This window comes from Canis lupus, chromosome 18, assembly GCF_011100685.1.
Source record: "Canis lupus familiaris isolate Mischka breed German Shepherd chromosome 18, alternate assembly UU_Cfam_GSD_1.0, whole genome shotgun sequence".
In the NCBI taxonomy this organism is placed as follows: domain Eukaryota; kingdom Metazoa; phylum Chordata; class Mammalia; order Carnivora; family Canidae; genus Canis; species Canis lupus.
This window is the reverse complement of record NC_049239.1, coordinates 463,056-478,615: the sequence shown is the minus strand read 5'-3', so window position 1 is coordinate 478,615 and position 15,560 is coordinate 463,056. Positions and strand designations below refer to the sequence as shown.

Below are 15,560 nucleotides of genomic sequence, written 5' to 3'. Positions count from 1 at the left end.
CTCAGGTGCTCTCTCTCTCAAGGAAGTAAATAGAATCTTAAAAATAAATAAATAATGAGCAAGAGTCCTTAACGTGAAGGAAATGTCCATGTTCCTAAAAGACAGTGAGGTGGGTAGATGTCCCACTAGGGCTACTCCCTTATTTTTTATTTTTATTTTTTAGATTTTATTTATTTATTCATGAGAGACATGAGAGAGGCAGAGACACAGGCAGAGGGAGAAGCAGGCTCCACGTGGGGAGCCCAATGCAGGACTCGATCCCGGGACCCTGGGGTCATGCCCTGGGCTGAAGGCAGGCTCTCAACCGCTGAGCCCCCGGGAGTCCCAAGCTACTCCTTTATTTTACGGACAATAAAGCCATGCCAGACTTTTGCACAAGGTGGGAAAAGGATGCATCACAAAATATCTGCAAGGAGTCGTTCTGTTTAAGCACTTTTAGCAAACAGGCCACTTGAACAAAGTAGACTGCACAGAAAAGAGCCTAAACATCATAGTTGCATAGTACACACCGGATTGTGTAGGAGGATCGTACGGTAAGTACTGCGCACAACACCGTGCAGGATGGATTTAGTGAGTTTTTGTCAGGTGGATACAAATTTAACCTTCGATTCAAATTAATCTGTTCTAAATCTGAGCTGCTCCCTTTTCGATCTTCCGTATGAAATTCAACCTGGCACACTTTAAGTTTAAATTTCAATTTCCCCTGTAAACTGCGACACGCCAATATTTTAATCATTAAATGGGCACAGACACCTAGTTAAGGTTGTGCCGAAATCAATTTCCTGGTTTTCGCCAATGTGATGCTGTCATGTGACATCAACCAAACTGCCATGAGACCAGTGGGAGGAGCGGAGTCAAGGGCACACAGGGACCCTAAGGATTCTGCAACGTCTCGCGAGCCTTGAACTATTTTAAAATAAAAAGCATTTAAAATAAAATACCCGCGGCCAGCTCCCAGGGCCCTAGGTCCTTTCTCTGTATTATTTTTTTCTGCGCCTGAAAATTACCATCGAACGAATGTAAAATCTACTCAACACACAACCTACAAGATGAAGGAATACGTGACACCAGTCACATAATGTTCAAAAGCACGAGACACGAATCACCAGAGACAATGAGATCAGTGGAGAATCACGGCATCGGTGCCGCGCGACCATCCCATTGGCACAGGGTGCCCTGGAGAACCTGGATTCTGTGCTGGGAGGGAGGACCCCACAGCAGATTTGAAGCGTAGAACTCAGGCTGTGTGTGAGCTTGATGCATTCTTTTAAGATTTAGTTCTTTATTTTTAGACGGGGGAAGGGGCAGAGAGAGACTCTCAAGCCGACTCCGTGCCGAGCACAGAGCCCACCGCGGGGCTCGATCCCAGGGCCCTGAGATCACGACCTGAGCCGAAACCAAGAGCCAGATGCTCAACCGACTGTGCCCCCCAGGCCCCCTTGACCTTAATGTATTTTAATTAATAAAACATAATGGTTGTTAATGTGCTAAGCCACCCAAGGACCGGGGTCGTGTGGAGTGGCTAATGGAACAGGGCCGAGGAGAGGCGGACGGAGCTCCGTGTGGGAGAAGGGGCTGCAGGTGTGTTCACGTTGTGAAGACGCATCGGATTTCACGCTCCTGTGTTTTCTGGTTCCTTCCCCCTTTGCCAGCTGCAGCGTGTCTCCGGACCCTCAGCTGGCCTGGCCTTTGCCGTCCTTTTCTGAGTCCAGGAGGAGAGAACAGGCCCTTTCTTCCCCAGGAGCCCCTAGCAGCGGCTCTGACCTCCTCCCCATGGGAAGCACCGGGGAGCCCCTCAGGTTCATCCCCAGAGCTTCTGGTCGCAGGGTTCTGAGGGGGCAGGGGCAGGAAGGTGCACCTGTTCACATCTCCTGTCATTGTAGCGGTCACTTTGCGGGCACTCCCGACAACACAGTCCACCCAGCCACGCTCAGAAACGCGCCTCTGCTTCCACGTCCCGGAGGAAGGACGGGCGCGGGCACAGAGTCGGCACGGCCAGCAGCAGCAGAGAAAGGCCGTCCTGGGCCACCGGCCTACGCGCAGCCCCCCACCAAGCCAGACCCAGGTCCAGCTCCAGATCAAGAGGGGACAAGGACGCCCCCAGCCCGCCTGCCGCTCGGCCAGGGCTCGGCGTCTCGTGGAGACTTGGATTCTGAGCAGAGCCCCATAGGGAGCAGCAGGGCTCAGCTCAGGGCCGGGGCTGGCCAGGGCGACAGCAAGGAGGGGCCCCTCACCCAGCACCCAGGCCCAGCGGTGGGGGCCGGTCACGACGGCCCATGGGGCGTGGGGGGAGGTGGGCACGTCCCTCCTGGGCATGGGGGGCAGGTCTTCCTATTCACTCCCAGGATTCAGCTCCACCAGCCCACAAAGGACCCGATGGTGGCGGGGAGTGCGGCACACACACAGCACAGGATGATGCTGGGGCCCGCCCGGGGCGTGGGTGACGCCAGCCTGCCAGAGACCCCGGCTGAGCAGGTGACCGGAGGCAAATGCCCCCCAAGGGGGGAGGGGACGGTCTTGGAGAGCTTCTTGGGCGTTAAATGCCCACCTGAGGGGACCAGGCTAAGAACCCTGGATTTCCCCGTTTGGGCAGTGATTAGCGGGCCCGGGCGGATGTGGATCTGAAAAATACTGCAATGCAGTGAGACGTCCACTGTAGGAGCCCTCCATGCGGCAGTGCCTGGAGGGCAGCGGCCGTATTCCAAAATACGGTTTATCCTACGCTGTGCAAAGGAATCCAGGACGGGTTCCCTTTTAAGAACAAGTCTTCTGATGCTCCCGGAGGAGGAGCCTCCTGGAATCCACCCGACGGGACGCTGCAGTCTAGGTTTTAAAACAGATTAGACGCGTGAGGGCCAATCACAGAACCAGTCGTGTTTGAAAGGCACTCAGAATTCTCTTACAAATCCAGGGCAACGCTGGGTATCCACAGCCTCCGGCGTGATTGTGGCCGATTCAGGAGAGCTTTGGGATTCCGAGTCAGAGCGGCTCGCTGCTTCAGCAGATTGGAAGGATTGACAAAGGAAGCATGTCACGAAGCGACTGGCGGGAACAATTCCACAAAGGCGTCGCCACAAAAGCTCATAGCGCGGCCCCCGTCCTCAACAGGCTCTCCAGGGACACGGCCCTAGTTAGTCACTTCTTCACGAAGGATCCTCTTGTAGTTGAAGCGTGCAGCGCTTGGGAAGAGCAGGTGCACGGACGCAGGCCACGCGGGCCACGGAGGGGCACGCACAGCTCTGTGAGGCCTACGTGCAAACGCACATTTCTTCCCCATGCGTCCACAACATGTTAGCTGACAATACTCTAGATGCTCCTGCAAGGCTGCCTGAAGTCCCGCTTAGAGTAACAGGGACTTGTGTGTGTGCAGACGGGCCACAAACACAGGAACGGACACGTCAAAGGAAATATAAACATATTATATACTATGTACTGTTACGTCGTTAAACACGAGACGCGCGTGTAAATGTCATAGTATTAACACACAACACGTATTCCTCGTGCTCCTCGACGTTCGTCACCTAACAGAGAAGATCACAGCATCAAAAGCAAAAGGATTTGGCAAAGGGCAGGCGGTTGTCAGAGCTGACCTTCCATTCATCCCTGATTTTTAGGAGTTAATGCCATTGAGCCGTAAAAATAAAATACGTTAGGGGTGCTGGGGGAGCTCAGTTAGTTAAGGATTGGCCTTCGGGTCAGGGCACGATCCTGGGGGCCTGGGACTGAGCCCTGCATCGGGGCCCCCGGCTCAGCAGGGAGTCTGCATCTCCCTCTCCCTCTGTGTGGGAGTGCGCTCTCTGTCTCAAACAAATAAATAACATCTTTTTTTAACTAACTAACTGAATAAAAGAAGAAAGAAAGAAAGAAAGAAAGAAAGAAAGAAAGAAAGAAGAAAAGAGAAAGAAAAAGGAAGGAAGGAAAAAAGGAAGGAAAGAGAAAAAAGAAAGAAGAAAGGAAGGAAGGAAGGAAAAGAAAGGAAGGAAAGAGAAAGAGAGAAAGAAAGAAAGAAAGAAAGAAAGAAAGAAAGAAAGAAAGAAAGAAAGAAAGAAAGAAAGAATTAATTTATGGTCTCAACTGAAGTCGCCTAGATGCTACAATCAAAGTAAGAGGGAAAGTCAACAATTTCAAAGGGGAAAATTAAATAATTAGAAAGATCATGTCACCACTTGGCACTGCCACATCCGCCTTCCTAGCAGTGGTGACTCACATCAGTCCAAAAAGCAAAAAGGGACGAAAGAAAGACGGAAAGAAAAGAAAAAGCAGCATCAACCCGAAGCCTCCCCCGTTGGCAGCGTGGCCCACGCTGGGTGGACGCACTGGGTGTCCTGCGACCTGAGGATGGAGCCCCCCCGCCCCCCCACCCCACCCCGGGACGAGCCCACGCCCCACCGTGGCCGCGGCAGACGGTCCCACTGCAGCGAAGCCCTGAGGAGGAGGAGCACGGTGCCGTGCGCGGCCAGCTGCACGAAGATCCAGCCCAGGAAGTCCATCTGGAAGGGGCTCACGTAGGAATCGATGCCGAAGCCGTGGGTCAGGTCGTACCGGATCTGGTTGTAACACAGCTCGATCAGGCCCTGCCCGAGGCAGAACTGCGGCAGCACGGTGAACACCCACTTGAGCACGTCGTAGATCTTCTGTAAATTCTGTGCAGGGACACGAACGGGGAAGGGGTCAAGCTCTCTGCACCCCCCGCTTCCCTGCGGGGCCCGTGTCCCAGGCTCCCTGCCGGCGCCCTGGAGGGCGCGCACGGCCACCGACCCAGACAGCGTTATTCCGGAGCCTGAGGTCTGCCGGGTCTGCCTGGCTGGGCCGGCGGACGTGCCCGGGGAGCCCTCACCCGCTTCCCCCTTCCGTGTCCCGCTTTGGGAACGTGCAAGTCCACCCTGAGCCCGTCCACAGTCGTGCTGCGGAAGGAAGCACGGGATCTGCGGTTCACCGGCTCCCGGATGGAGGGCGCTTCCGTCTCACGATGCTTCACGCCTAAAGCCCCGTCCACACCTGAGCAGGTGAGACATAGGGGAAGACTTGCGAGTGATGCTAGAGTAAGTCAAGGCTTTGGGGGACTCGTGGGATACATGGAGGTATTTTTCCTGTGAGCAGAACGTGATCTGGGGGGGATTGACGGAGGGGACGTGCCCTGCAAATTCACAGGTGCACCCCTAACCACCACGCCCTCGACCCCGCGGGGTGATGGTACTAGGAGGTGCGGCCTGAGGGAGAAGACCGGGTTGGATCGGGTCAGTTTTATTATTTTTTTTATTTTCAATGCCACTTTTAAATTAAATGTCTACTGAGCTTCAACAGCTCCCCTAAAATTCACTCTTTTTTTTTTTTTTCACCATCCGGTGTGCCGTGGATGTCAGCTTCATCTCACCATGAGATTAGACTTGGGGCTGTGTCAGCCGTCGCCCACTAGGCCCTTCTGTAAAGGACCCTGTGCTCCCACCTCCATGGACTTCACTGCACTTCACCCTCGATAAATGCACAGAGCAGTCAGGTGCACCCAGCAGGTGTGGTCCGAGGGGCACACGGGGGCTCAGACCTCACACCCCTGCCTGCAGCTCAGGTCACGGTTTCGGGGGCCTGGGATCGAGTCCTGCATCGGCTTCTCGCTCGGCGGGAGTCTGCTCCTCCCTCTGCCTCTGCTCCTTCTCTCTCTCTCTCCCTCCCTCTCTCTCTCTCTCTCTCTCTCTCTCTCTCGCGCGCGCGCGCGCGCGCGCGCGTACGCGCGTGCTCTCAAATAAATGTTTAAATAATTAAATAACAGAAAATCAAATAAACGCAGTCGTGAATAAGGTGACTTGGGAGCAGCAGAGCGCGCGATCGCAGGTGTGAACTCTTACACGAGGCTTCGTCTCCATGCGCACAGGGAAGCAGCACGGGGGCCTCATCGGACTCTTCCCTTAGCTCATTGGACTCGTCCTATCTGCCGCTCGTCGGGGACGCCAGCCCGTCCTAAACGGGCTTATAACCGGGGCTTTTGGGAAACGGTGTCCCTGAATCAAATAACGGACCACACCAGAGCTGCGTCTCTCCCCGGTTAGGACGTAGGAGCGACGCGTCCCTGGACGCTGACTGCGGCTGCAAGAGCACAGACGCCGAGGCCCCCGCGCCTCCTCCTGTGATCCCGTCCCCAGGGCTTCGCCTGTCCCCCCCGGGGCAGTGTCCGCCCCGAGCCTGCTCCCCGTTCCTCCTTGAGCCGCAGGGCCCCTGCGAGGCAGGGACATGCCAACCCCGGCTCAGCTGACGTCAGCCGAACGGATCCGTTCCCTTCGCCGAGCGCAGGACGGCGTCGCCGCACCAAGGGCTTCAGCAGCAGCCCGGCAGTGACCCCAAGCCGCCGGTCCCCGCGCCCAGGCCGGAGCAAGCGAGCCTGCCCGGGGACGCAGGCCGCCGTCCCCAAACACCCGACACGGCCCCGCCGCACGGCCTGCACCGGGAGGGCTGGGCGGTCGCTAGGCCGAGCTCACAGCCCCTGGTCCGTCCCATGCCCCGGACGGAGGAATCGGGGGCAGGCCAGCAGCACAGAGGGGCAGCGGGCGGAGGCAGGGGTGCAAACTTTCTGGGGGTTAAAGACCACGGCTGGCAGCCTGTTCTCCCATAGTTCCAGCTGGAAAAGTCCCCCGAGGGGCCGGGGCCGGTGCCCCCCACCCCCCCGCCGCCCTGCGAGGCGCGGCTGGAGCCCACCGACCTGCGCTCTGGAGACCATGGCCAGCAGCCGGGGCATGATGGTCATGAGCATGGTGCACAGCCCGAAGATGAAGTTCAGGGACACGAAGGAGATGAAGGCCACGTCCGAGCTGGAGAAGATCCTGGACATCAGATACATCCATGGGAGGGTCGCGTACCTGCAGGGCAGGGGGCAGGTCAGGCTGTGCTCCCAAAGGTTTGGTGGCGTGCAGGTGCAGGTGCGGGTGCAGGTGCGGGCCGGGTCGCCGCTCCCTGAGCTCCCTGAACCGAGCCCACGCGGGGCCCTGGCCTGACGGCAGCAGCAGGGGACGGCCGCCAGCGGGGCAGCCCCACGACCTGGGGGCCACCCGGGGTGCCCCCACCTCCCCGGGGGCCAGCTCGGCTCCTGCTTCTCACCCCGGTTCCCGTCAGGGAAGCGAGAACCAACGGCGGCCACGGACGGGGAGCAGCAGAGCCGACGAGGGCCCTGAGGGGGCTCGGTCGTGACCTCGGGGTCGTGGGCCGCCCGCCCCAGGCTGTGCTCACAGGCTCCCCCGCTCTCCCCTGCACGTGCACTCTGATAAATCCCCCTAAATGCATGAAGGTAAAACCAGAAAGCTCCTTCTCGGCTCCTCCCCATGTCCCGTCCTGCGGGCCCGCACCCTCCCGGTGTCCAACGGCCTGGGCGGAGGGGGCCGTGGTCCCCCTGCAGACGGGAAGGCGTTCATGGGTCCTGACCAGCGGCGAGGTGACCACGGCGGCCACGAGGCTGCGTCTTCTCGAGGACACGGCGCCAGCCTCACCCGCCACCCGCCGCAGGTCACAGCCTCCCTCCCACACGCCCTGTGCACGAAGCGGCAGGATGACCGCCTCCATGGTCCCCTGGGAGCCCGATGCGAATCCCCTCCCCCAGCCCCCGCCCCTGTGACTCTTCCAGACTCCGGGGGTCAAGTGTCCACAGGGCTCAGGTCACGGCATCACTTGTTTAGGCAACGACGTCACCGGCGGCACCTGCAGCAGAGCTGCTCTGGTCGCATCTGGGAACAGGCTTCGGGTCGGGTTTCTGGCCGCCGTGCATCCTTTTCTTCCTACGTGTTCATTAGTCACCTCAAATACTTGATTCAAATTCCCATCGTGGCAGCTCCAGGATCCTTCTTTTTTTTTTAAGAAAAAAGTTAAAAAGGGGGGCTCCTGGGGGGCTCCGTCGAGGAAGCGTCTGCCTTCAGCTCAGGTCATGATCTCGGGTCCTGGGTTCGAGCCCCGTGGCGGCTGCTTCTCCCTCCGCTCCTCCTCCTATTCCTGTGCGCACCCTCCCTCTCTCTCTCTTCCTCAAATAAATAAATAGAATCTTTAAAGGAAAAAAGTTAAATGGGCTTCTAGAGCATAACCTATTTTAGAGCAACCCGGGGGCCTGCAACAGTTTCTACCTTTGCTCAAAGGTTTACAGGAGCTGATGCTCTTTTGTTTCCAACATTCCTTTCCTCTTTTTGATGCTAATTATCCCCACTTTCCAGCTAAAATATCAAGTTTTCCAGGGCCAAGACAATAGGAAGATTAAAAAAAAAAAAAATGTGTCACTGGGCACTTTTCCGTGTGTCTTGGAGACTCTCCGGGCTTGTCTGACCCCGGGTTTCCTCGGATCCCAAGCCCGGTCCCGCGGCAAGGCCCCTGAGAGGCCTGTAACGTCCTCAGGTTGGGGGTCACTCTGGGGCCAGCCTTCCCCGCTTTGTCCTCCGGGTCCCTGTCCCGCTCTTGGGGATGGCAGTGACCCGGGGGCGGGGACACAGCGCTGCCCCGGTGTGTCGGTGTGTCGCGAGCGAGGCAGGGACCCAGCAAGGAACAAAGCCACGACCGTGGGGACGTGGCCCTGGGATTCCCGCCGGCTGCCCGGGGTGACCGGGGCCACCTGGCCTCAGGGTTCCTCCCCGGAGCCCTGCGGCCTGGGCCAGGCCGAACATCAAGGGATCTCGGAGTCTCCCCGAATCCCCCAGAAAATGCTTCCACTGCAAACGCGGCCAGAGGTCGGGGCTTCGTGCCGTCTGTCCCAGGCTTGGGCCGCACCATAGGGCTCTGTAAGCAGTCGCCTCTGTCCCGGCGCCGCCTCGCTCCAAGCCCAGCGACCTCCGCATTCCCGAAGCTCAAAATCAAGGCAGGGCGCAGCGTGTCTCGTCCGGCCGTGGGGAGCTTGACGGCACCATCGACGCCCCTGGATCCTCACCTGAGTCACCCGAGTCCCCAGACACGGGAACCCACACTTGCGGCCGTGTCCGGGCCCCAGTGTGCACGACTCCCGGAAGGAGCCGTCTGCCTGTCTGTCTCCCACGCCGTCTGTCCAGCCACGGGAACAGTCGCTTACGTTGGACCCTGTCCCCTAACCAAGTGTTTTGGGTCCGCAGCGTCGCCGTGAGCTGCATACAGTCATCTCACTTGTCTTTGGCTTTACGGGGTTTTAAATAAAAGACTCGCCTCGCGTTATAATAAACGAGTACGTTAGAGACGCTCCATCCCCCTGACGAGTGTCTCTCGCGGCTCGGCCTGGATCGGACGTACAGCCGCCGCGGGAGGGACGTGCGGGGACGTGTTATGGGGACAGCGAGCGACGACGCTGGCCGCTGGGGACACGGAAGCGAGCAGTGTGGACGGCGCCCTTGCTGTGCCCCCCGAGGAGACCCGGGAAGCCGGGCGGCCTGTTTCCAGGCCCCACGTGCACCCGCGGCCTCGGCGACACTCTCCCTCGGAGGCAGTTTGCAGCCACCGCCTCCGCCGTAGGGCACCGTCAACCGCCCCGGCCATCTACACGGCCCTCCGAGAAGCTGCAGAATTGCTCGAAAAGAGAAAATCATGCAGCCGGCAGCAGGTCCAAAGCCACCCAGGAGGTTCTCCAGCAGAAAACAAACCGTAACCCTGCGGCCGCGTCCCCCGCACGTACCCGAAGAGCGCCAGCAGGAGGGCGGTGGCTGCCAAGTTCTGGCGGACCGTAAACGCCGGGAGCTGGAAGACGACGATGACGGCCACACACAGGCTCACGGAGACCAAGTAAAAGACCTGGGGAAACAAGGAGGGGGGGTGACGTCCCACCCGGGTTGGGGGGTGACAGGCAGGCAGCCAGGGAGAGTCCAGCTCTGGGCCGGGCTGCAACCCCCCGGCCCCCCACGGACGCCCTGGGACCTCAGCCCGTCACTGGGCATGAAGCTGCGGCCCTGAACGGGTCCCCAGAGCGGCCTCGACAGAGGAGGACATCGGGACGCGGACACACCCAAGGACGCAGGACGAATGAAGGCACCACCACGCGCCCGGGACAGAGGCCGGGGTCTGGGGCATCCCGCCTCCCGCACTGGGTGGACGGCCCTGGGAAACCACAGCAGTGCCCCGGCCACTCTGGGACCTCCTGGGACCTCCCAGGACCTTCCGAGACCTTTGAGGACCTCCCTGGACCTTCTGGGACCTCCTGGGACCTTCTGGGTCTCCTGGACCTTCCAGGACCTACTGGGGCCTCCCAGAACTTCTGGGACCTCCTGGGACCTCCTGGGACCTCCCAGACCTTCCAGGACCTCCCGGGACCCTGGCCTCTGCCCCACGTGCACTCAGGGATGTGCCCCTGCCCTCCTCCCCCCGGGTCCCATGGCCCTGCCGCGAATGTGTCCCCGCACCGTGGATGCACCTCGCCCACACAGAGCCACAAAACTGCTAAATGAGTGGTTTGATCCACTACGTAGATGGGAACCGATGGGACAACGATGGAAACAGGGTCACCGGGGAAGAGAAGCACCCTCCCTGCCCTTCAGCCCCAGGGCGGGCATCGCAGGATAAAGAGGAGCCGCCTCACGGGCAGGGCTGGGTGTCAAGGGTGTGGGCAGGGGGTCAAGGGTGTGGGCAGGGGTCAAGGGCATGGGCAGGGGTCAAGGGTGCGGGCCAGGGTCAAGGGAAGGGCCGGGTGTAGGGCGCGGGCAGGGGGTCAAGGGCGCGGGCAGGGGGTCAAGAATGCAGGCCAGGGTCAAGGGCACAGGCCAGAGTCAAGGGCGTGGGCCGGGGTCAAGGGTGCGAGCTGCCTTCAAGGGCATGGGCAAGGGGTCAAGGGCACGGGCCGGGCTCTGTACTCTGGAAACCCCCCCGCCTAGCACCCTCCCCTGTCGGTTGGTGACCCCACTCGCCCCGGAGGGTGGGTCCCTACACATGTGACCGAGGTCGGAGGGGCGCGGGGCGGGTGGATGGGGAGGACACACTCATGCGGCTGGGGAGCGGATGGTGAGACTGGGCGGGGGGAGGGGAGGGAAGAGGGGAGGACGGGGCGGGGGGAGGTGGAGGACGGGAGCGGGACCTGCCCCTGCAGCACCCCAGCCAGGCTGTGTGTGGGGGGAGAGGAGTGCGGGGGGCAGAGTGGGGGGTCCGTGTCCCAGGGTGGGGGTGGGGTGGGCGGGTGAGGGGGGCAGAAGCCTGTGGCTCACGGCAGCCCCAGGGCCTCCCCCTCCCCGCCCCCCCTCCTCCCCCTCCCCGCCCCCCCTCCTCCCCCTCCCCGCCCCCTCCCCGCCCCCCTCCTCCCCCTCCCCGCCCCCTCCCCTCCGCCCCTCCCCCTGCCCCAGCAACCTACCCCATCGAAGAGGAAGTTGGCGAGCCAGTAGGTGGCGTGTCCCAGGCCGCTGATGCGCTGCAGCCTGAGGGCGCTGGTGGCCCGGTCGTGCACCACGGAGCTGCCCAGGGCGGCGGTGAGGACGGCGCAGCCCAGCACGATGCACAGCGCCACACCGCACTGCCGGATGCTCTCCAGGCTGCGGGAAAGGCGGGCGTCAGGGCCGGGGGGGGGGCAGCACCCGCAGCGACCTCCCACGACCCCCCCGGGGCAGGATGGCACCCCAAGCCCCAGCCCCAGCCCCAGCCCCAGCCCAGCGAGGCACTTGCACCAGGAGGGCCCTTCCCGAGGCCTCCCGAGGGCCTGCAGAGGCCGAGGGGCGCTCCTGGGGCTTCCACCTTTAAGGACTTTATTATCCACGAGAGACACAGAGAGAGGCGGGCTCCCTGCGGGGACCCCGACGCAGGACTCGATCCCAGGACCCCAGGGTCATGGCCTGAGCCCCCAGGGCGCCCCAGAAACTCCGAGGGGCCGCGTAGACATGGCTGGCCACCCCCGACCCCGCGCTGCACCTTCCTCCCCGGGAGCCTACAGGGCCCCCGAGCATCCCCGTGGGGCGGGAGGTCGACCTGCTGGGCGCTGCTGCTGCTCTAACACCCGGGAAGCGGGGCGCCCAGCAGCCCGCGGCTCCAGCGCAGGTCGGCAGGTCCTGGGAGGACGCGACCGACGCCGCCGCTAAGTTTTCAGGGAGCCGAGTTACACACAGATTTCCAGGCGCGTGGAAAAGGGGGGGATGGGCAGGCGCGCCCTCCCTCCCCCAAGGTACACCCACACCCTGGCCGACCCTACGCCCCAGGCGCCCGCCGCTCAGATGGTGGCTCGTGCAACCCTCGACCTCAGGGTGTGAATTCGAATCCCAGGTGAAGTGAAGACATGGCTTAAATCTCTAGGGCCCCGGGGGCTCGGTGAGGGGGGGGAGCGCCCGCCTCCAGCCCAGGTCAGGGTCTCGGGTCCCGGGATCGAGCCCGCGTCAGGCTCAGAGCTCCGAGAAGGGTCTGCTTGAGGTTCTCTCTCCCCTCCCCTGCCTTGTCCCTGCTCTCTCTGTCTCTAATAAATAAAATAAAGTCCTTAGAATAAGACGGCGCCCCAAGGAGCACCTGGGAGACGGGCCCCAAGCTTCCTGGAGCTCACGCCCTTGGGACAACGGATCACACGGGGAGTCCGTACGCTCCTCCGTTTCCAGCTCAGGCCAACGCCCGTCCCCCAGTGGCCGCTGTCGTCCCCCTCGGCAAAGAAACGGCAAAGAAACGCCCAAGCCGGCATCGTGGGGCGGCGCAGCGGGCCACCAAGTCACCCCTAGAACCCAAGCTCCGCCCCCCCCAGGCCGCCTCGCCCGGCGGTCCCCCAACTCACATCTTGTCCTCGTTCAGCAAGGCGCCTCCGTACGGGTGGCTGAACAGCGTTATTCCTGCGGAAGACACGTCACAGGGTGAGCCTGCGAGCCCCGGACCCCACGGCAGCCAGACCTCTGGGCCCCCACGGCGCCCCCCTACCCTCCGCCCAGGCCCCCCAGCACCCACCCGGGCCCGGGCCCCTCCCCTCCATCCAGACCCCAGCACCCACCCGGGCCCCTCCCCTCCGCCCAGGGGCTCCGTGCGTTAAGTGCATCTTTGAGGATATTTTCAAGGTAAGACGGGTTTAGGGGAACAAACCCCACTGGTAAGTGCGGGGAGCTCTGCGCCCCCTCACGGCTGCTCAGAGACGATGCCGACTCCCGAACCCCACGGGCCGCAGGGGGACCTCTGAGGATCCGCATCCTCCCCACGCACCTGTCGGCGCACAGGCCTTGACCTGGACCCGGGGCAGCTGTGCCCGCGCAGGGGAGGGGCGCACAAAGGGGGAAACTGAGGCAGAGGCACGTGGTAGGGACTCCCCAAGGCCACACACAGCCGACTGAGAGCCACAAGCCTGATTCTCTAGATCCCAGCGCACCCCGTTTGTGGGAAACCACTGCGGTCCACGTAGCCTCGGGTGGCTGCCCTGAGGAGCCCCCGCGTCAGCCACGAGGACTGCAAGGGGCTCTTGTCGCCTCGGCGGTCGACAGAGAAGACGTCTGCCCGCGTAGCTCCGAGTGCACTTGGTCATCTGATTGCTGTCGGCACGCGCGGCGAGGAACAGGCCCACGCAACGCACGACCCTGAGGCACGGGCTCCCTCTGCAGCACTCGTCACGGCTGTCACGGCTGCCACGGCTCTCGGTCGGCACAGCCCCTGCCTGGCTCCTCCTCCTCCACAGCTCCATCTACGCAGCACACCCAGTCCTGCCGGGGGCGGGTCAAGCCCGGGGCCCCACTGCGCATCCTGTGTGCTCCGCTGCCTCCCATCCCAGGAGGGGACCGGGGACAGGAGACGGCCGGGCAGGGGAGGGACGAGCGCGTGTGAACTCCGGGCCATTTCCGATCATTCCAGCGTGGCTCTTCCGTGGCGCATCCACGCGGTGCCGTCGGTCCTTGGGTGGCCACAGAGCCCGTCGGAAGTCACCTAACCAAGTGCTCACGACAGAGGTGATGCGTCCATGACGGCCACCTCGTCTACTCAGCCTCCCCACTGACGTCCGGGCCCTGCTCTCCCCACCGGTAACACGGTACGCATCGCCGTGGACGGCCGGGTCCCTCTCCATGGACGGCTGGGGTCCCTCTCCATGGATGCCTGGGGTCCCTCTCTGTGGACGCCCGTGGTCACTCTCCATGGACGCTCTCCGTGGACACCCGGGGTCGCTCTCCGTGGACGGCCGGGTCCCTCTCTGTGGACGGACAGGGTCCCTCTCCACGGATGCCCGGGGTTGCTCTCCATGGATAGACAGGGTCCCTCTCCGTGGACACCCGGGGTCGCTCTCTGTGAATGGCTGGGGTCCCTCTCCGTGGACACCTGGTGTCCCTCTCCATGGACACCTGGGGGTTACTCTACGTGAACACCTGGGGTCCCTCTCCGTGGACACCCGGGGTCACTCTCCGTGAATGGCTGGGGTCCTTCTCCGTGGACGCCTGAGGTCCCTCTCCGTGGACAGCTGGGGTCCTTCTCCATGGACACCTGGGGGTTGCTCTATGTGGACACCTGGGGTCCCTCTCCGTGGATGCCCAGGGTCACTCTCCATGGACGGCTGGGGTCCCTCCCCGCGGACGCCCGGGGTGCACTCTCTAACGAGAGGAAAGCTCTGATCCTCTGAACCACTTGCACCGACCGACCTTGAATGACCTCGGCCTCTGCAGCTGCCCCACACTCCCGCGGTGCTTTGCGACAGGACCGGAGACGCAGGCCCCGAGGACACTGCCCACTGCCCCCTGCAGCTGCCGGCTCTTTAAATTCTCTCCTTTCCCCAAAACTAACACTAACCTTGGCTCCCATCCGTCTGAACTTTATGATTTCATGTATTTTTCCTCCACGTCGTGCCAGAGGCCCGGGGAACGCCCGACTCGGGGGAGCGCTCGGCCGCCAGGTGGCTTGCCGGCGACCGCCCTCCGCCCTCCAGCCCGGGCACCCGTCCTGGTCCTCGCGCTCATCCTCGGACACAGGGGAAGGCCGCCGGGGAGGCGCACAGTCCTCCCTCTGTCGGACGAGGCCAGGCGGGCGACCAGGCCGAGCCGGACCCCGGCCCTGAGCCGAGAGGACAGCACGACTCCCTCGTGGCTACGACCTGCTCTCACTCGACCTCGGCCCGGGGTCCCGGCCCCAGGACGCAGCTCTCGACTTGCGGGAGTCGTGGGGTCAGGGCTCTGACGTCAGCCTGACCTCGAGCCCAGGGCCCCAGAGCCCGCCGGTGGCCGGTCCCGCTGGGCCTCGTCCTCTGAGCAGCGCAGCGGGCTGACGCGGCCGCCCTACAAGGCCCTCGTCCGCGCGGGGACGCCGCGGGCACCGTGTCTCCCGGGGACCCCCGCGCTCGAGGCCCGTGCGCACCGCCTGCTGCCCTCCCCCGAGACCCACTGCCCTTGGGCACCAGCGTGTTTCCTTCCGCGTATTCCCCACCAGCTTCCCACGCGATGACGGTGCCACCGAAGGATCCAGCCTCGCTTCATTACACACTTGGTGGGAAACAAACCGGGAGGAAAAAGATAAAGTGGGGTAAGGTGAGGACACCCGGGAAATCGCTTTGGATTTGCTTCCCTGGAATTGATGCGGAAACAGGAAACGCTGTGAGTAAAGCCGGCGGCTGCGGCCCGTCCATGCTCCTACAGCTGGCTGCTTTCTTGAATTTTTTTTTTTTTTTTTTTGAGAAGCTGAAAGAATTTGATGAATTGCAGCCTGCCCCACGCAAGGGAGGCAAATGA

The 15,560-nt window shown here is 62.1% G+C and overlaps 1 protein-coding gene across 1 annotated transcript in view; it reads right to left on the bottom strand.

Annotated features, from left to right (window-relative positions):
• The window catches only part of ABCA13 (ATP binding cassette subfamily A member 13), a 232,906-nt gene that overhangs the window by 38,044 nt on the left and 179,302 nt on the right, over positions 1-15,560 (bottom strand). Inside the window, exons 51-55 of the mRNA XM_038562528.1 lie at positions 12,650-12,704; positions 11,258-11,435; positions 9,599-9,714; positions 6,692-6,848; positions 4,390-4,643 (exon numbers count right to left, since the gene is read on the bottom strand). Coding sequence (XP_038418456.1) covers positions 4,390-4,643; positions 6,692-6,848; positions 9,599-9,714; positions 11,258-11,435; positions 12,650-12,704 — 760 coding nt within the window. The remainder of the gene's footprint in view (positions 1-4,389; positions 4,644-6,691; positions 6,849-9,598; positions 9,715-11,257; positions 11,436-12,649; positions 12,705-15,560) is intronic.